This window comes from Daldinia decipiens (genome assembly GCF_022478715.1).
Source record: "Daldinia decipiens strain CBS 113046 unplaced genomic scaffold F4813scaffold_6, whole genome shotgun sequence".
Taxonomy (NCBI): Eukaryota; Fungi; Ascomycota; class Sordariomycetes; order Xylariales; family Hypoxylaceae; genus Daldinia; species Daldinia decipiens.
The window spans coordinates 940,975-957,967 of NW_026054549.1; the positions used below are offsets into that span (position 1 = coordinate 940,975).

The 16,993-nt window shown below is 46.3% G+C and overlaps 9 protein-coding genes across 9 annotated transcripts; 4 read left to right on the forward strand and 5 right to left on the reverse strand.

The window, feature by feature from the left end:
- Positions 1-1,006: 1,006 nt before the first annotated feature.
- Positions 1,007-2,440, reverse strand: F4813DRAFT_298729 (uncharacterized protein). The gene is made up of 2 exons (XM_049240733.1): positions 1,976-2,440; positions 1,007-1,915 (listed from the first exon to the last, which is right to left on the reverse strand). The coding sequence occupies exons 1-2, from the start codon at positions 2,209-2,211 to the stop codon at positions 1,189-1,191; spliced, it is 963 nt and encodes a 320-aa protein (XP_049102565.1). The 5' UTR covers positions 2,212-2,440; the 3' UTR covers positions 1,007-1,188.
- A 313-nt stretch (positions 2,441-2,753) lies between these two features.
- Positions 2,754-4,498, reverse strand: F4813DRAFT_400741 (uncharacterized protein; the record flags this gene model as incomplete). Its single annotated transcript, XM_049248307.1, has 2 exons — positions 4,246-4,498; positions 2,754-4,190 (listed from the first exon to the last, which is right to left on the reverse strand). The coding sequence occupies exons 1-2, from the start codon at positions 4,333-4,335 to the stop codon at positions 2,754-2,756; spliced, it is 1,527 nt and encodes a 508-aa protein (XP_049102566.1). The 5' UTR covers positions 4,336-4,498.
- A 190-nt stretch (positions 4,499-4,688) lies between these two features.
- On the forward strand, positions 4,689-6,774 carry F4813DRAFT_350412 (DEAD-domain-containing protein). The gene is made up of 4 exons (XM_049242303.1): positions 4,689-4,927; positions 5,004-6,044; positions 6,092-6,261; positions 6,318-6,774. Exons 1-3 carry the CDS (start codon positions 4,822-4,824, stop codon positions 6,148-6,150), a joined length of 1,206 nt encoding a protein of 401 aa, XP_049102567.1. The 5' UTR covers positions 4,689-4,821; the 3' UTR covers positions 6,151-6,261; positions 6,318-6,774.
- F4813DRAFT_350418 (S-adenosyl-L-methionine-dependent methyltransferase) lies at positions 6,775-9,351 on the reverse strand. The gene is made up of 3 exons (XM_049242304.1): positions 8,452-9,351; positions 7,305-8,280; positions 6,775-7,254 (listed from the first exon to the last, which is right to left on the reverse strand). The coding sequence occupies exons 1-3, from the start codon at positions 8,636-8,638 to the stop codon at positions 7,089-7,091; spliced, it is 1,329 nt and encodes a 442-aa protein (XP_049102568.1). The 5' UTR covers positions 8,639-9,351; the 3' UTR covers positions 6,775-7,088.
- A 276-nt stretch (positions 9,352-9,627) lies between these two features.
- Positions 9,628-10,367, forward strand: F4813DRAFT_400747 (uncharacterized protein; the record flags this gene model as incomplete). The annotated part of the gene is made up of 1 exon (XM_049248308.1): positions 9,628-10,367. The coding sequence occupies exon 1, from the start codon at positions 9,651-9,653 to the stop codon at positions 10,365-10,367; it is 717 nt and encodes a 238-aa protein (XP_049102569.1). The 5' UTR covers positions 9,628-9,650.
- Positions 10,368-10,650: 283 nt separating this feature from the next.
- Positions 10,651-11,627, reverse strand: F4813DRAFT_298804 (uncharacterized protein). The gene is made up of 3 exons (XM_049240736.1): positions 11,099-11,627; positions 10,851-11,038; positions 10,651-10,797 (listed from the first exon to the last, which is right to left on the reverse strand). Exons 1-3 carry the CDS (start codon positions 11,255-11,257, stop codon positions 10,719-10,721), a joined length of 426 nt encoding a protein of 141 aa, XP_049102570.1. The 5' UTR covers positions 11,258-11,627; the 3' UTR covers positions 10,651-10,718.
- Positions 11,628-12,924: 1,297 nt separating this feature from the next.
- Positions 12,925-14,403, forward strand: F4813DRAFT_350423 (uncharacterized protein). Its single transcript, XM_049242306.1, has 2 exons — positions 12,925-13,035; positions 13,096-14,403. Exons 1-2 carry the CDS (start codon positions 12,966-12,968, stop codon positions 13,860-13,862), a joined length of 837 nt encoding a protein of 278 aa, XP_049102571.1. The 5' UTR covers positions 12,925-12,965; the 3' UTR covers positions 13,863-14,403.
- Positions 13,985-14,447, forward strand: F4813DRAFT_298788 (uncharacterized protein). The gene has a single exon (XM_049240734.1). It carries the CDS (start codon positions 14,107-14,109, stop codon positions 14,365-14,367), a length of 261 nt encoding a protein of 86 aa, XP_049102572.1. The 5' UTR covers positions 13,985-14,106; the 3' UTR covers positions 14,368-14,447.
- F4813DRAFT_298880 (Arylsulphatase) lies at positions 14,447-16,737 on the reverse strand. The gene is made up of 3 exons (XM_049240737.1): positions 16,089-16,737; positions 15,884-16,041; positions 14,447-15,831 (listed from the first exon to the last, which is right to left on the reverse strand). The coding sequence occupies exons 1-3, from the start codon at positions 16,420-16,422 to the stop codon at positions 14,527-14,529; spliced, it is 1,797 nt and encodes a 598-aa protein (XP_049102573.1). The 5' UTR covers positions 16,423-16,737; the 3' UTR covers positions 14,447-14,526.
- Positions 16,738-16,993: the final 256 nt, after the last annotated feature.

Here is a 16,993-nt window from a genome sequence, read left to right on the forward strand (position 1 = left end):
GCTACATATAAATCTATATTAGTGCGGCAGCCCATTTGTATAGATCAAGTAGGTACCTAAGGTGTATTCCGGACCCTAGGCCTAGACAATCTAAGATTGTCGGTGTATCATCTCAGGATCGTGAGATCTATAATCGAGCGTAGAAATCGGAAACAGACCGGAATCAAATTGTCGGGGATCACTTCGACCCCAGCAAACCAAAAGATCAGCGGTATATTACCCGCTCGAAGTCAAAGCAAGATGAATAGAGCAGCAAAATTATATAAGATCGCAGCCGACGGTTAAAAAGTAAAAGTCGGTCCTAGTGTGGAAGGTAAATAATATCGAATGCATGTCATCTGCTTCCCCATGAACTGGAACGAGGCTGCACGGATTACGCCGAAGCTATTAAGAATACGTAAATTTATATGATAGGTAATACCAAGGTTGATCAATTATGTACCTACCTACGCGTGTATTCGGTGGCTTTATTCTGTGGCTGTTTGTTCTCTTACATAATTTCCTCACGTATTATTCGTCTTGCTAAACCTACCTATTTTGCATTAATGATCTGACAAATGCCCGTTGTGCGGGGATTCTAAGCACTAGTCGTAGCCGAGATATTCTGCGGTCCGAAAGGTCGAAATCAACAGCTTGGATTCGCTGTTGGAGAATTGGTCGGCGAGGTTGGTCAACATGCGCCAGTTTAAAAGAAAAGAAAGAACAGGAAAAATTGAATTGATATTCGCAGACAAACTTGCAAGGATCAGGGCCAATGAGTCGTCTAACTAACCAATAGTATAGGAGTGACGTTTGAAAATATGGACCTAGATCCCTGCCCTGCATGACGGGAATACCACGCGAGCACTTACAGATGGGAAAGGTCCAGCGTAGCCGAGTAACGAACAGTTTTGGGTCTCGTCGACCATAAAAAGGGTAAAAAGGGGGTCTGCTTTTTGCGGGGGATAGCACATCAATATTCGTTCGAGGTATTTTCGCGTCGTAGACGCTGGGGTTTATTATACCAAGGGTTCGAATAGAAACGATGAAATTTCATCCCCAGTTACAAGTACTCAAATTTGGTTATGTTCAGGTGGTTAGAATAAACAAACACAAAGTATTCGTTCCCGGTCTCTTCTAATGACACCCAACACCTCGCTATAAAAACCGGGGGATCTACAAAGGTCTATAGCTCAAAAGGGATCGCAATTATATATTAGACTCAGCTCGCGTCTTTCGCTTTCTAGGTTTCTTAAGCAGCTTCTCAATCTCCTTAGTCCCTCTTATTCTCAAGCTCATCTCCTTCATGAGATCAGCCCACACTACTTCGCCTTTGCACCTTGGACAGCGTCCAGATATAGGTATGATGTTCTCGCCGGCCTCTTTTCCAAGTATGTGTCTGCTCCAGCATGATATATGCCCGGTGCCCTCACAATCGGTATTTGAGCATGTTGCGTAGAGGCCCTTGCCCGGATCAAGGTGTTCTTGACAGACTATGCAGTCACCTTCCCTCTCGAAGTCATAAATAGACTGTGTCTTCATTACATAGGTCCTCATCGGAGCGTAGTCGAGTGGTAGAGCATGGATACCCCAAAGCTGCTCTAACTCATCCTCAGTGTCAGAGCTCTCACCATTTCTCTGACTGGCTCTCGTCGGGTTGAAATCAGTTAACACCCGAACTGTATCCCGAAGAGGCTCATCTACCGTATCACACCATTTATTCCAAGCTTTGTGAACCTCAGGTACGAAGAAGTGTAAATTCAGAGGCCATCTTGAGAAACTAGGAACGCGTAGGAGAAGATGTAGGTTGGATAGAATAGATGATAGGGTATGCCGTGGACGCCTAGGACGGCCATTCCGTTTCCTGCCCGCCGCAGTGGATATACGAGATGTAGATGGAATATGTAGTGAAACGTGGGGATTGGTAAGAGCCCATCTAGGGGACGGTCAGCTTGCACATGGAAAACGTGATGACCCTCTAACTCGGATTGCATACTCAAATTTCAAGGCAGCTACCATTCCAGGGAAGCCTGATACGAGACCGACCATCTCCCACGGTCTTAGCTTGCTCCTCGATGTGCGTGCGGCGCCACCTTTCACCTCACCGTTGTGTTGCTTAAGCCGCCGTGGCGGATTAGGCGTCGAACCAATATATAATGAGGCGTTGCGGATGGTCGAACGTAATATATAGACGGTATATAATGGAGGGATGGGTTTCGCTAAGGTAGACATTTCTGTTCGGTTTGGCGCGTCTTAATGAGGCTTCGAATTTCTAGTGGTGAGATAAGACAAACACTCGTAGCAAGGTACTAGGTTAGTTCTATATCTATCACACGTAGCTCATTCGGTAGATGATTTTGAGGTGCCTGCTGATTTTGCTTCCGCCACAGATTTCGACGGGTACCTTATACTACGAATATTTTAAAGAAATGGTAATAAATATTCATTATTTACATTGTACAGTCCCGAAGACGTCACAGACTGAGGGATAAGGTTTAAACTAGTGGGGTGTGGGGTTAACGTTTAACGAACTGGGCTAGCTGCACGACCTCAACCAACCGATTCAACATGTACGATTAGGTACCTAGTTACATGATATACATGACAATGGCTATGGGCTTCAGCATAACCATCTTCCTCCTAAAGAGCAATACAGAGTAATATTTATAGATGTACAATTTAATCTTAGGTACCTTGCGAGAGATGGTATCGCCAATATTACTAACCACGCAGCAATTTTAAAAGCCGCCAGGTATTATTCATTACACCTACTTTTACAATAGACCCTGCTTCTGCAAATCGTAGTAGACCTTCTCCGGCATGACATTGCCTTCGGCATCTTCCATCTGCACCACGCTCCCGTCATCCACCTTGTCCTTGCGCTTTTCCTTTTGTATCTTCTCCCATAACCTTAACGCCTCATCGATTCCTATAATGTCTCGGAAGAGGCTCGTGTTCGTGATTCCTAAACATTTCAGGCCATATATATGACGCGCCTCGTTGAAGTGCTTGTCGAAAGCTCTCCTCCCCATATACACAAAGTTACCACAGATCTCACAGGGAAACTCGACGCCGAGACCGTGAAGTTTGTACAGCCAAAATGGAATAGGCTTGCCATCCCAAGCGAGTGGCAGCTTAAGCGGGTTGTAAATTTTATCCTCGTCATCGTTGTCCTCCCCATCCTCGGCGTCTTTAGGATTCGACGTAGTTGCTGTAGCGCTGAACAAATTCTCTAGCTCCTGCTGCCTTTCACGCTCCGTCATACCTTGCTTTCGCTCGACATTCACTTTTGTGTCGCTTCGTTCGGTACTCATCGCACTGGCCAGGCGCTTTACTCGGAATTCCCTTTCCGCGATGGCGCGCTCTTTTAGTCGTTGCGCCAATGTATTTCCATTGTTGGTATCGTGAGGCTCGCTTCCATCCTCTTCAAACCCGCCTTGTAATCTCTGCGCGCGCTCCGCCGCTGCTCTGACATGTTTCTTGCCCGAAAGGTGCCCCTTATATACGTTTTCGTTCTTGAATCCTCTCTCGCAGTCGCTGCACCACACGGCTTCGGCTGCGGATGCCTGCGCCGCAGCGCTGCTAGGCTTTCCGTTCTCATCCTCCTTCCAGTCCGCAATTTCATCCTGCTCCCAAGCAGAATCAAATTCTTTATCGAAGTCGGTAATCACCTTGTCGATATTTTCCAATGGCCTCGTCTTCCTCATGAAAGCCTCGAGATCCAGAGCGAGCTGGTTAACGTATTTGAAGTATTGTTCAGTCAGCTTCTCGGATCTCTTTAGCCCGCCGGCACCAGGCGCGAAGTTGTCAAACGAGTCCAAGTATTGGAGATAGCTTAATCTCTTGGCGTTGGGAAGGTTGAGGTACATCTCGTGGCAGATATGTAGATCAAAGAAACGGCCAAATGCTTCCTCGCCGGTGAACAGAGTATCTACGATGCTAGGCTCAGAATCGGCATCGGGTCCTTTTTTAGGTCGGTACGCGCGCTCAAGATTCTCGACAGGTTCGTTGGGATACTTGGTATGGAACCTCTTGATATCGGCTAGCTGCTTATAGAATTCCTCCATCGGATCACCGCTGCCGATCTGTTGGATCTCGCGCGATCTTGTTCCGTCCACATCGCGGTAGATGGTCAGGAGTCTGGTAGATTGCGACGATATACGGTCAAGAAATTGTGCTATTTGATGGTCTCGCGCCAGACGGTCTCGTATCTGAAGCATATAGTTAGCAAAATATTACTCACGTGTAAATCTATGGGGTACTAACATGTTTAGGCTCATCGCCAATTCGATCCGCGACGCCCTGCTCGAGGCGTTCCAGGTCCTCGTGCAAGAACCTTTGCTCTTCTAACAGCATCTTAACTCGGCTAAAGCTATTGCAAGCTTTGTAGTGATTGAATTGATGCTATAAGAGGAAGATTGCTGGGAGCTAAAAGGAAGATGGGAATTTCAACATGGGAAAAGAATGATAACGAGGCTGATCGAAAATCGGTAGAGCTTCCATTGAAGTTGAATTTGTTAAAGGCCAATTAGATCGCGTTCCCCAAGTTCACGTCGCCACAGCACTAAAGATTAGGTACTTTGTACATTCAGATAGCGCATTCAAGTGGGTCAACCGCCTCTAGCTATTGCATATTTTAGTACGTTTTTAGCCACAGATTATACAGGAATTCGCTAACTAGGTAGCTGTTAACGGTGTGTTTAAGGCTCCATAAAATTCTTGATAACATCAAACTCAATTTCCTCAACTGCGAATTGATCAGCTTGTGTTTGCGTTTCCTTACATCAAAATCCACGCGACCAGATCAATTCCACATACCATATACCATACATAACATTCACCATGGCGGAAGGAGGTGGTATCGATCGTCGCGCCGACGAGAAGATGGAATTTTCCACTTCGAAAGAGGTCACAGTGCACCCAACCTTTGAGTCCATGTCATTGAAGGGTAAGGCTATCCATCTAATTATATATCGCCAATTCTTCTCTTCGGGGAAATATTAACAATCGTTCTATCTATACAGAGAATCTCCTTCGTGGTATCTACGCGTATGGTTATGAGTCTCCCTCTGCTGTCCAGTCTCGAGCTATTGTCCAAATCTGTAAGGGGCGCGACACCATTGCTCAGGCGCAATCTGGTACCGGAAAGACTGCTACCTTTTCCATTTCTATGCTTCAAGTGATCGATACTGCGATCCGCGAGACCCAAGCCCTCGTCCTCTCCCCGACCCGGGAACTCGCCACTCAGATCCAGTCTGTTGTGATGGCCCTAGGCGATTACATGAATGTTCAATGTCACGCTTGCATTGGTGGAACAAACGTCGGGGAAGATATCCGAAAACTCGACTACGGTCAGCATATTGTCTCTGGTACCCCTGGTCGCGTGGCAGACATGATTCGCCGCCGTCATCTGCGAACCCGCCAGATCAAGATGCTCGTGCTCGACGAGGCAGATGAGTTGCTCAACCAAGGCTTTCGCGAGCAGATCTACGACGTTTATAGATACCTGCCCCCTGCGACCCAAGTTGTTGTCGTCTCAGCTACGCTCCCTTACGATGTCCTAGACATGACGACCAAGTTTATGACCGACCCTGTCCGTATTCTGGTTAAGCGTGACGAGTTGACGCTTGAAGGCCTCAAGCAGTATTTCATTGCTGTCGAGAAGGAAGACTGGAAGTTCGACACGCTATGCGATCTTTACGACACCCTCACTATTACCCAAGCCGTCATCTTCTGCAACACCCGACGAAAGGTAGATTGGCTGACCGACAAGATGCGCGAGGCCAACTTTACCGTCAGTAGCATGCATGGAGACATGCCTCAGAAGGAACGCGACAGTATTATGCAAGACTTTAGACAGGGCAACAGCAGAGTTTTAATATCGACAGATGTTTGGGCTCGCGGTATCGACGTCCAGCAGGTTAGCTTAGTGATCAACTATGATTTGCCCAGCAACCGAGAGAACTACATCCATCGTATCGGTCGAAGCGGTCGTTTTGGCAGGAAGGGTGTCGCAATCAACTTCGTCACGAGCGAAGATGTCCGAATCCTCAGAGATATCGAGCGTGAGTATCACTCTACCAAATATTGTGCATTGCTAACGGGCGACTAGTGTATTACTCAACTCAAATCGATGAGATGCCGATGAACGTGGCGGATCTCATTACTTAATTGCTCTACAATGAGTGGCTCCGCTCGGAACTGACGTAGTCATAGCAGAGTAATTGAACGAGGTTAAGGGAGTGTCTTGGTCGTGGGAGGAAATGGGCATGTTGTCTAGAAGTAAGCATTTTGAGTCGATATCATCACCGTACGCCTGAACTGACCCATATACATAGCGCCGTATTTCGGTCATTGTACCGTTCGCTGAATCCGATACTTTACCGACTGAGCTATTACTCGAGTTAGGAGGCCTATCGATCCTCTACAGATACGTGCGTATGAAACTTGAATTTAGAGTGCCTAATAACCAAATGAAATAGACTTCTGCAAGGAAATATCAACGACGGTGCATAGTATGACCCGGGACAAACCTAACGTTGGCTACTAACCTGCGCCTGACCTCGTTTAGGTTAGGTTCGTAATGATCATATGAAGCTCGTTTGTAGTGCATGCTCGCTCGATTATTTCGATCATAATCACAATTATCCAATACATCTGACGAGACTTGAATCATCAAGGATGAAGTCTATAGTTCTACTCATCTGATCCCTAAGTATACAAGTCTCGAGATAACATCATAGGCCTATTGTATGTTAAGCGTGTCCATAAGTCTAAAGCGGTTATCTAGATAGGTACCTAAGCAGAGCATGCTAGGAATAAATAAATAAAATTAAATCCCTTTCAGAGTCAATAGCAAGCAAAGTCAATCATTAGTTACTTAACTGCTAATACAGGAGGAAGCAGACATTAATAGTATTTAAATCAATCTGGATGTTCCCATGGAAACCGTTTGATCTTCCACGCCTATAATGACTGTAAAGAGCCCTCACTGCCTTATCTCCCGACCTCGAGTATGTAGACACCCATACCTCGTGTCAATAACAGATACGCCCACGCTTAAAGATAGCCCTAAGGAAACAAGCTCATATAAGACAGGAGAAGAACAGCTAGGTCTGCTCCAACCGAAGCTCCATCACAGCCAGGGCACTTCCGAGCGGCTTCGTGACTTTGACAAGTTTTAATTTGGGGTCGGCCATCTTGAATAGCTCTTTCCAGTCGCCGAGGTTACGCTCTACGCTATTGAAAAGAGCCATCATCGCAATATCAAGGGTCCTAAGGAAACAATATTAGCTTAGCGGCTTATGCTGGGCAAGGCACCGTACCTAGTTTTGCGTTCTTCAAGCGTGCTCAGCGTGCCGCTATGTATCGCGATATTATCCATAACCACGATTCTGGCATCAGGCTTACTTCTTGCACCACATAACTGCGCTTGCAAGATACGCACTGCATCTTGGTCTGAGTAGTGGTGCAATATGCGCCTCAAGAGGTAGACATCTCCCGAAATGGTCTGCGGCTTGAAGAAGTCGTACGCCATGAACTTCAGGCGGTCTCCTAACTCCTCTACGTCGACCTCCTCGGCGAGGGCGGTGTTTGAATCCTGTACGACAAAGTTCAGCGTAGGGCTGTAGGACGCGATTGCTTTCGAGCAGTGTCCGCTGCCCCCGCCCACGTCGACGACGGTTGAGCCAGGCGGAAGCGCATCCCAATCATACCCAGACACCAGGTGATCCACACTGAGCTGCCGCCGCTTGGCCATACCCGCCATCGCACGCGCGTACCGGTCCGCTTTCATAGAGGTCTCGGTATTCATACGCTGCTGCGCGAGGAAACCGGTCGTGGGTTGTTCAATACCAGCGCATGCGAGGTCAAGTGCCGTCTGTTGTTGAGCACTACTCATCACACCTTGAACGATGGCAGGAGCAGCGATATCGTTACTACTACCACCAGCCGTACCAGTAGACCATCTTCGGCTCATAGCCCGAGTCTCGGTGAAGAAAGCGCTAGACCGAAGAGACTCCTGGGTCAGCCATTCGACGGCAGCACCGGTATCCTCGTCGAGCAGAACACGGGAGTTGCGGTTATGCGCGACGATACGGGTACCTGGTTCGCGGAAAATATGGTACGTCATGAGAAGCTGTAATACCCTCGTGCACTGCGAGGTATCAACACCGGCCGCCCGGGCTAGGTCCTCGTATGTTATGGGCGTGCCGTCCGCAGGAACAAAAGATGCTAACCGGAAGTGGCAAACATACTGCAGTGCTGCGTGAACACGGTGACCTTGCGCGATGCCCATTACATCTATTAGAGGTTAGCTATACTGCTCCCTATGCGAGAATACCATCCGTCAACGAGTCCGCGATTTGTTGGGACATACTAAGAAATGTTAGCCAGGTAATTCCATAGACAATGAGGGAATATAATCATGGGCGTAAAAGAAATTCTCTATAATTCCCCTTCATGATACTAACCATTCAATAGGACCAGTTACCAGATGGTTCAACTTATCGCAGGCTTCGAGGAGTTTCGACCTCGCGATGCTGAGGCTTTTATCGCCATGATAATCAGTGTAAGCATGACGCGGCAGGCTGGTCTCGAGAATCTCAGCTTGCGTCTTGATGATATCCGCAAGAGCGGTAACTGTCATTTGGTCACCCATCAGAACTGATCTTAACCTAGAAAAATAACAATACTCTATATTTTTACCCGCTCTGTGATTGTTGAGTTTCTGAATACCGGAGCCCCAAAGTTTGGGAAGCAGGTCGGATGTCTACCCAGGACGCATGAAGGTACAGTCTAGACTTATAAAAGCCGCACGGGGTATAAGCATGTCGCACAGGTTCGTTATCTGAACCCCTTGGCCGCCACCCGGTGTCTCGGGATGCGGAGTTAATATTGGAGATATGTCCATTGGTAAATAGAGTACGGGGTTCCCACGGGGTTCCCACGGGGAGTTTGGGGGTCCATGGGGCACCCCTCGGCCAAGGGAAGTAGATGATCGCCTAGAAGTTTATAAATGAGGAGAACAAAAGCCGGTTACGCGGGACCGTTCTGCTGAGTACAGTCAACCGTATTCCCAACTACCCGCACCGCCTTGGCATCCCTTTACGTGCGCAACTACTGTGCATACGAGGGTATGACAGGTAGCTTGGCAGTCAGATCGAGGTCTCGGATATCTTTCGTGCTTGATATTACAAAATCTTGGATATTATGCATAAATTAAATATTAATTAGCCTTGGCATCGTCTATTCGAGGTTCTCGCTATCGGTGCTGTATATACGGGTATAACGGCGTACTCATCTCACAGCATTAATCCCGAAGTTTTTGGTGTTCTTCCTCAGCTCATCCGCAACAAACAGCCCCCTTTGAGATACTGTAATGTTGTATTCGTTAAAGATCAAGTTCAAAAAGGACAGAGATTAACGTAGGATACGGAGACGCGAATTATGACTGGAAAATTCCGTTCTTCTTTCATGCGTCTTTATTCGTTTCTCGTGGTCTTGATTTAGATTATGAAAGAGACAATTGTTGGCTATTGAAACAATGGAAGAGGATAGATCCTTAGAACAATGCTATTAATCAATATTTAGACACCAACCAATCCGATTTAGTTGATACCTGAATTCTAATATACCTCCCACTGATAGAAAAGACTATTAACTCTAGAGATATGGCTGCATCCAACATAAAGATGCCATCCTTTGGCATGACGACGACCGAGAAAGTTAAGAATAAGGATCATGTAAATTCGCTTCTTCAGCATTGTCGCGCTTTGCTTCACAGCTACCGGAATAATCCATCCGAATTTGACCTCGACGATGCTTTCACTGTGGTACAAGATGCCTTGCTCATCGCCAGCGACCCAGATGCCTGTGAGTCCCCTCCTCTTGCGACCTGTTACCTTTACAAGGGCCATGCTCTATGGATTATGAAGAGATATCAAGAGGCTCAAGATGCGTATCGCCTCGCATCAAAAACACTTGGCACTAGCCCTGCCGATCGTAAAGCTTCAGAGAAAGCTGTCTCCTATGTTGTGGAAATAGACGAGAAAGTTCGAGAGGATAAACGTAAAGGTGGCCTATGGACAGAGACCTACGATTTGGACTTTCTGCACGTTGATAGCCGGATCCAACCTCGTTATAAATGCCGCAGTGAGAAACTAATCAATACCGGTTTACACCATGCCTGCCCCCCTATTCAAGACTTGGGCGCAAAGAGGGTCACTCACATTGAAATACCCGAGTTTCTTCACACGCCCACTCCTGCAAGCCCTGCTAAGTGCAATGTACATCGGACTGAAGAACCAGGATCTTCTACTCATGGGGGCAAAACGCTCAGAAGCATGCGGGGACGATATATAGATTCAAATAGTCTTTGTGTACAATGATAAATATAGACATGGAGTTATGTAAAAATAAAAGAATTCGTTTTAGACCATTTGCTATAGATTATGATTTGTATCGACATAGACGTTAGTTGTAGTTTATAGTGATAGTCAACTTCGACACCGGAAACGTTTGTTATTTCTTAGAACTAAGTATCCGTAATAATATTTGTTACTTGGGTATTCATATTTATAAAATCACCAAGTCGTGTAATTAACTACTTGGAAGGTACGCTCGTTTCTCTTTTCCTATCCCTAACATGTAACCGTCATCGCAAGACTTGCCAATTCGATAATCCCATGAACCATGCACAAATTGTCTCTCATATCTCATTAACGTTTTGCATTAGATCATTACACAACTGAGGTGCTGCGTACGTGTCCACGGAAGCCGTAGTGCCAGTCGAAGACAACATTGAAGAATAGGAAGAAGCTGGGTTATAGATCAGTACCGATTCAAAGGCATAAATTATATGGGATACGTACAAGGCAATGAAGCTAAATGCCTCGACAGTATGAGCGAGCTCGCCAGCATAGTCGGATGACCAATCCTCAGCCGTAAAGACAACTGCGACTAGCCAGAGGTACGAGAATATGACGTTGAATATAAGAATAGAACCCGGATATGAGCCGATAATGAAGGAGACCAAGAAGAAGACAACGGTAAGAACAGACTATTGAGTTATTCAAGTTAGCTGGTTTGAACTCAGAACTAGAAGATTCCTGGGACTTACGATGACTTCTTCGTAAATGATACGACGGGGAACATAGTTGTTTAGAGAGATGAAGTAGGAGAGAATTCCCATGACAATAACGGCCGAAATCCATATTAATGCATTGCTAATGAGGAAGAAGGGAGGGAGCCCAAAGTGTGATCCGCTAGTTCGAGCCATTGCGAATGAATACCTAGCTATGTTGTGGGATTAAACTGGATTGGCAGAAGTAGTATTGCTGTTCTATCGTAGAGAGGTGCCAAGTACGTTTCCAAGAGGATCTAGAGATTGACAAGAGATTTAGCGGTAAAGGGATAAGAGCAGCAGCGAGGCCTTAATATATAAATTCTCCTCGGATCGGATCACGGCTCTCAGGCTTGCGTCTTTGATATTTAGGTTATACATATGCCTTACACGTCAACCGCCGACTCCATTTCTTGAATTTGAGGCCTGCAGTGGGTTTGTTAAGGACCTATTAAAGACCTAGAACAGCTGACTTGACCGCAAGTTCCTGGGCGCTAACGCGCCGTAGATCTAGCCGCTAGGAGTTTGAAGCTTTGACAGGGCCAATGCCGACGAATGAGGCTGAGGATTTGGACGATATTACGTCACGACAGCATGATTAACGAAGCAACTTATAGGTAGGGCTGCGCTGGTCGAACAGCTCTGTCCCAGCCTGCTGCATTTCTGCTCGTTGACTTGTCAATTGACCAGGAAACGCCTTGAATCCCTGCTTCGAGGTTGGATGTTAGGCAACGCGTAAATGGCAAGAAAAGACGTGACGGCTACGAATAGGACTACAAAAACTTGTAGAGGAGTGATGAAATTACGGATGTCTACTGGTACAAGACTATATCGTAGTAGCAGCTCTCAATACACTTATTAGAGAACAAGAGCCTCCCATATCTTTTCACCTACCTATGTACCAAGGACGAAGCTGCCAAGGCACCTGTTCCTATGCTTTGTTTGGGCACAGATGGAGGCTGGGGTGTTTGGAAGATGCAAGTCGCACTGTGAGGGGTATCGAGCGTCAAACGGTCGAATCGTCGTTCTTTAGCTTCATCCAGCACGACTCTTTGTTATGTTTGGCTGAGATGTTTAATCGTTCGAGGATAATATGATACTATGTCCTCAAGTTCCAATCCTGAAATATGCCCCATATACTTTGAAATAACTAATAAGTATTTCGTGTGAGTATTTGATATCATTCTCAGCTATACAAAATCAGGGGGCAGGTAAAGACCTGTTTGTCCTTCATTTGGCTGTGCTGAACTATCACACAGCAGCCAGAGCAAGCCGAGCAATCCAATTGTTATGAAACTTGGTAATGAGAATACCTTCAGGCGTACTACTTGGCCACAGGTCTCAAGAGCCGTTCAATACCCGAACGATTATTATGACATTCATAGCTGCAAGGAGGTAAATTGGAAAGCCTCGGATAAGATGGCTATTGAGAGCTCGAGATCAGTTTCCGCAAGGTGACGCAATGGCTTTATCCTAGACTCGTTCCAATCTAGTATTTCTAACATAGCTGGTAAGACTGTCCTTTCTTCTGGATCATCTCGAGTCCTCACAATGGATGAGAACTGTACGGGCTCTTTCAAATTTCACATCTCGCGTCGTCTTTCAGCTACTTTGAGGTTGCCGAGGCTATAGTGACGTGCCGTCTACTCCCGTATACTCGGAGGAGATAGTTGTAGCGCATTCAATTAAAAGACCTTAAGCCGTAAGGTCGTCGCCGTAATTCAACACCAACCAGACAACCGGAATTAAGTGGGGACCGGAAATGCTGACAAATTAAACACCGGAGGCGTAAACCTGTTGATAACTTCGATAACTTATGAATAGAGACCTTCCATCGTAAACCTCTCAAACAAGTACCTTCAAAATGTCAGCCAACACTACACCGTTAAATTCTATACATTTCTGCAACTTGTGCAACAAACCCATCGCCACAGGTCAGCCGACTTCTCCTTTAACTCCGGCCGGAATGTGGTATTGATTATATCCCCTATTAGAATCAGCTTATAAGCGGCACATCGCCTATTGCCGCAGGGCTCAAAATCGCCCTAGGAAACGACCTCGCTCTTGTAAAGAATGTCATTCTGCAAAGGCGAAGTGTAGTTTCGAGACCGAGTGTTCGCGCTGCAAGGCCAAAGGTCTGCGTTGTGTCTACGAGGCCTCTTTTACTCCTTCGCGTAGCACTGGCGCTGGTGTTGGCGCTGGCGCTGGTGCTGGCACTACAAACGGCACCAGCAATACCGTATCTGAATCGACAGACAACTATGATAATGCAGAATGCAATTCGCTCACATATCGCTTCGGCGCTTCGACGAGCCTCGAGCTACCTAATACGTCGCCTCGGTCCTTGATCGAGCTTCGTACCGACCCAGTTGCCTGGCATAGCGCCAAATTCATCTTGGAAACCATGCGAGGGCTGCCCCTCATGATGGTTGATAAAGAGAGTTTCTCGTGGTATAGTCACGGCTATTGGTTTCAATCCGAGCTTCCTCGCGACATCGCCAAATGCTCAGCGCTAGTGAACTTGTATAACAGACACCAGGAACCTATAAAACAATCCGTATGGTCGTTGATAAATGAAGAAAATCGGCAACTTCTCCGCATCCTACCAACGTGCTCGTTTAACGATCTCATCTCGTCGATGCACGCGCAGATTATATACATGATCATGTTCGCCCTAGATAACAATAGCACACCAGAAGTTCCCGAGATCCGTTTACAGATGCTCATGACCTTTGACGTAGGTTATAGCTCCTATGTATGAAGTATATACTAACTCAAACAGCTTTATGGGAAAAGGAGCAAAGAAATCGATTCGATGATATGGTTCCCCGCCAGCGACTTCGACAATCCTAACGTGGCTTGGGAAGAGTGGGTTTACACCGAGTCGCGGCGAAGGTATGTTTAGCTAACCTCCTCGGATGGGATCCGATATCTTCTAACTATTATTTAGATGTGCCGTCACTTGGTTCCTCCTGAGTCGCGTGATAGACCTCAAGTTTGGGGTTATGTGCCCCAGCATCAGCAATTACCGCGCGCTCCCTCTTCCCTCTCCGGACTCGCTCTGGAGTGCCAGGACACGAGCTCAGTGGGAAAATGCCCGCACAATTCATATTGAGCGGAATAAGTCGTCGCTACGGACCTTTGGGGACCTAATAGATGCTCGATTAAGTCCCCACAACTCAGACCGCGGGCAGGAGCTGAACAGATGGTATGCAAACTGCGATAAGCTGGGGCTTCTCTTAACGTTAGCCACTGCCATGGTGTAAATGGGTTCAATGATTATGAAATAACGATTATTACAAGTAGGTAGTTATATACTTTCAGTAGTCTATCTTATCAACACTCCCTAATTATAGGAGTCTACCGTTTTAATATGGTTAATATTCATCAAGTTTCAAAGTAACATTCATATTACTCTTAAGGAACTAGGTCCACTCATGCCAGTTCGGATCAAGACTAGAGAGAAGAATACTCTCGTACTCGAACTGTGGCCCCTCAGCATCGAGTATGAAACCCATCTCGCATCTATCAAACTTGACTTTTCTCGACTTGTCGTCATAGAAGGCGTCGAACCGCGGGGAAAGCGCATCTTTCAGATTGGCAACATTACCGGCCGGGTGAAGTGCCTTCCATGGATAGATACAGGTCTCTGCCTTACACGACTTCAATACAAAGAGTAAAGAGTCCAGTCTGGCAACAACCTTGTCGAGGGGCGCTCCAGCTATGGTCTCTGGGGCATCCTCATCTGGGTGTAGGAGATTGGTCATTTGGCCTGGATCTGTTGTCAGGTCGTGTAGCTCTCGCTCGTTATTACACCACACCTGGTAATGGAGGTTATACGTCTTGCTAATGACACGAAGAGCTTTATAAGTGTTATTCGTGTGTAGTCTCGGATATGAATCAAGCACCTGCCCCTCATTTGAGGCGAATCCCCAGTGTTCTATTGAAGCATGCTCATGCCGCGTCTCTTCAGCTTCTACGAGACCTTCTCCAGTAAGCGGAATAGCGAGTCCGTCGAAGTCGTCTCTCATAGGAGCGCCTGCTATTTCTAAAAAGGTAGGCGCTAAATCTGTATGTGCAGTTACAATATCGCTACTCACATTTTTCCGGACTCCAGGTCCTCGAATGATAAGCGGAATATTGATATCTTCTTCGAAGCTGCACTGCTTTGCGGGTTGCATCCGATGCTGACCAACGTGATAACCATTATCTGTAGAGTAGACTATGTACGTACTGTCTAGGATTTTGAGCTCGTCCAGACGTCGAACAAGCGAATCCACAATTTCGTCGACGCTTTGGAGGGCTCGCAGTCTCTGGAGATAGAAGTGGTCGTTATAGTAGATTGTTTCCTGGCTCTGCTTCGGTAGCTTCCGGATCCAACTGGCGCCTGATGGTTTATCCGGGTTGAAATTCTTCGTCCGCGGGACTTTGGTGCCTTGGAATAGGTTGGCATGCCTCTCAGCTGGCACCGGCGGTGAAAACTCGACCTTCTCTAAGTCGCCATGGCCACCGTCTTTGAAATTAGGAGCCCATATATTTGCGTGAGGACTGACTGGAGCAACACCAAGGAAGAAAGGTTTCCCGGTTTCAAATGCTTCATCCAATAGCCCTAGTGCCTTTGCTGCAAGAACATCGACGCTATGTTGCCCTTCAAAGCTCACTGGCGCATCTCGGTTTCTCTGATATGTGCTATTCATATACCAGTATGTGAATGGATCCAATAGAAAGTCCTTTTAATAATTAGCACATAGCCCAACTATCACGATCAAGGCCTGAACTTACAGAAGCAGTCCAGCCAGCAGCATGAGGCGAATGATAATTATCAACCGAGTGTGCATTAAAAAGCTTTCCCGTATAGTATGTTCCATAGCCCGACTCCTGAAGCCAAACTGGAAGATAGTTATCGTTCAAACCTTGGCTAATGAATTTAGGGTATCCGCCTAATACTGGTTAACATGATTCCGGACTCCGGGATAAGTTTTCATACCGTATGGCGGAACTACATTGGTAACATTGGTGTTATGGGCATTTTTACCAGTGAATATAGTCGTGCGAGAAGGGCAGCAGAGCGCAGTCGTGCAAAAGTGTCTCTTGTAGAAAGTGCCATGCTCAATTAGATGTTTTTTTAAGAATGGCATATACTCAATCGAGTTCAAATGTAAGTCTTGGTCATCGGTGAGGATGAATACAATATTAGGTTGTGATTGTGGTTGTTGTCCAGTCCAGCCATCTGTAAGGGTTATTGGTTTTTGATTGGCTGGTCCAAAAGTTGCCGTTCCATAAGCCAAATATGAAAAGAGGAGAGAAGATAATATTCTCATAGTTAGTATCCAAGCTTTCTAGACCGAAACTAGAATTACTCGAGAGTGATGTACGTTAGGTGTTCTTCAAGTAGCATCCAACGAGTTGATCTGAAACTTGATCATCATATGTTCTCATCAGCTCTTGGAGTATTATAGTTGTGTTAAGTACAAGAGTTAGTGTATGTTGATCCTCTTTCGGACCTCAGTATTAACGAATGAGGAAAGATATGTAGTTGTATGCGGCATAGAAAGTCAGCTATTTACCTCTCTGCCGGAGCTTGCCTCTTTACCCCGCATTTTCATATACCGATGATGACAGCAAATATGTGGCATACTGCTAGCTAGATACTTAGGATACAGGTGATTTGAAACTCTCTTAATATTATATTGATGGGCAGTCGCTTGTTATGAGTAACGGGGTGACAATCTCACTTACTACTAAGGTCTAAAAGTCAGATCCGTTAGTACTTGTTCGGGAATGCTGCCAATACTCGATAGTCGTGTATGATATTGAACGACTTAACTCTCTTAAAACGGCACAGCTTCGGCTCTATAAAGGATAATGTAATATCTGATGTATCCCCGAGTT

Excerpts from the sequence above, each read along its gene's own strand:
- F4813DRAFT_298729 (XM_049240733.1), bottom strand. The coding sequence starts at position 2,211 with ATGTCTACCTTAGCGAAACCCATCCCTCCATTATATACCGTCTATATA. Across the intron at positions 1,916-1,975 it reads GTAGCTGCCTTGAAATTTGA|ATGGGCTCTTACCAATCCCC; the intron begins GTATGCAATCCG and ends ACCGTCCCCTAG.
- F4813DRAFT_350412 (XM_049242303.1), top strand. The coding sequence starts at position 4,822 with ATGGCGGAAGGAGGTGGTATCGATCGTCGCGCCGACGAGAAGATGGAA. Across the intron at positions 4,928-5,003 it reads TGAGTCCATGTCATTGAAGG|AGAATCTCCTTCGTGGTATC; the intron begins GTAAGGCTATCC and ends CTATCTATACAG. Across the intron at positions 6,045-6,091 it reads AATCCTCAGAGATATCGAGC|TGTATTACTCAACTCAAATC; the intron begins GTGAGTATCACT and ends ACGGGCGACTAG.
- F4813DRAFT_298788 (XM_049240734.1), top strand. The coding sequence starts at position 14,107 with ATGTGCCCCAGCATCAGCAATTACCGCGCGCTCCCTCTTCCCTCTCCG.
- F4813DRAFT_298880 (XM_049240737.1), bottom strand. The coding sequence starts at position 16,422 with ATGAGAATATTATCTTCTCTCCTCTTTTCATATTTGGCTTATGGAACG. Across the intron at positions 16,042-16,088 it reads CAATGTAGTTCCGCCATACG|GCGGATACCCTAAATTCATT; the intron begins GTATGAAAACTT and ends AACCAGTATTAG. Across the intron at positions 15,832-15,883 it reads CTGCTGGCTGGACTGCTTCT|GACTTTCTATTGGATCCATT; the intron begins GTAAGTTCAGGC and ends AATTATTAAAAG.
- F4813DRAFT_298804 (XM_049240736.1), bottom strand. The coding sequence starts at position 11,257 with ATGGCTCGAACTAGCGGATCACACTTTGGGCTCCCTCCCTTCTTCCTC. Across the intron at positions 11,039-11,098 it reads TCATTTACGAAGAAGTCATC|TCTGTTCTTACCGTTGTCTT; the intron begins GTAAGTCCCAGG and ends ATAACTCAATAG. Across the intron at positions 10,798-10,850 it reads GCATTTAGCTTCATTGCCTT|CTTCTTCCTATTCTTCAATG; the intron begins GTACGTATCCCA and ends TCTATAACCCAG.
- F4813DRAFT_350418 (XM_049242304.1), bottom strand. The coding sequence starts at position 8,638 with ATGGGTGACCAAATGACAGTTACCGCTCTTGCGGATATCATCAAGACG. Across the intron at positions 8,281-8,451 it reads GGTAACTGGTCCTATTGAAT|ATGTAATGGGCATCGCGCAA; the intron begins GGTTAGTATCAT and ends AACCTCTAATAG. Across the intron at positions 7,255-7,304 it reads CTTGAAGAACGCAAAACTAG|GACCCTTGATATTGCGATGA; the intron begins GTACGGTGCCTT and ends TTGTTTCCTTAG.
- F4813DRAFT_350423 (XM_049242306.1), top strand. The coding sequence starts at position 12,966 with ATGTCAGCCAACACTACACCGTTAAATTCTATACATTTCTGCAACTTG. Across the intron at positions 13,036-13,095 it reads CAACAAACCCATCGCCACAG|AATCAGCTTATAAGCGGCAC; the intron begins GTCAGCCGACTT and ends ATCCCCTATTAG.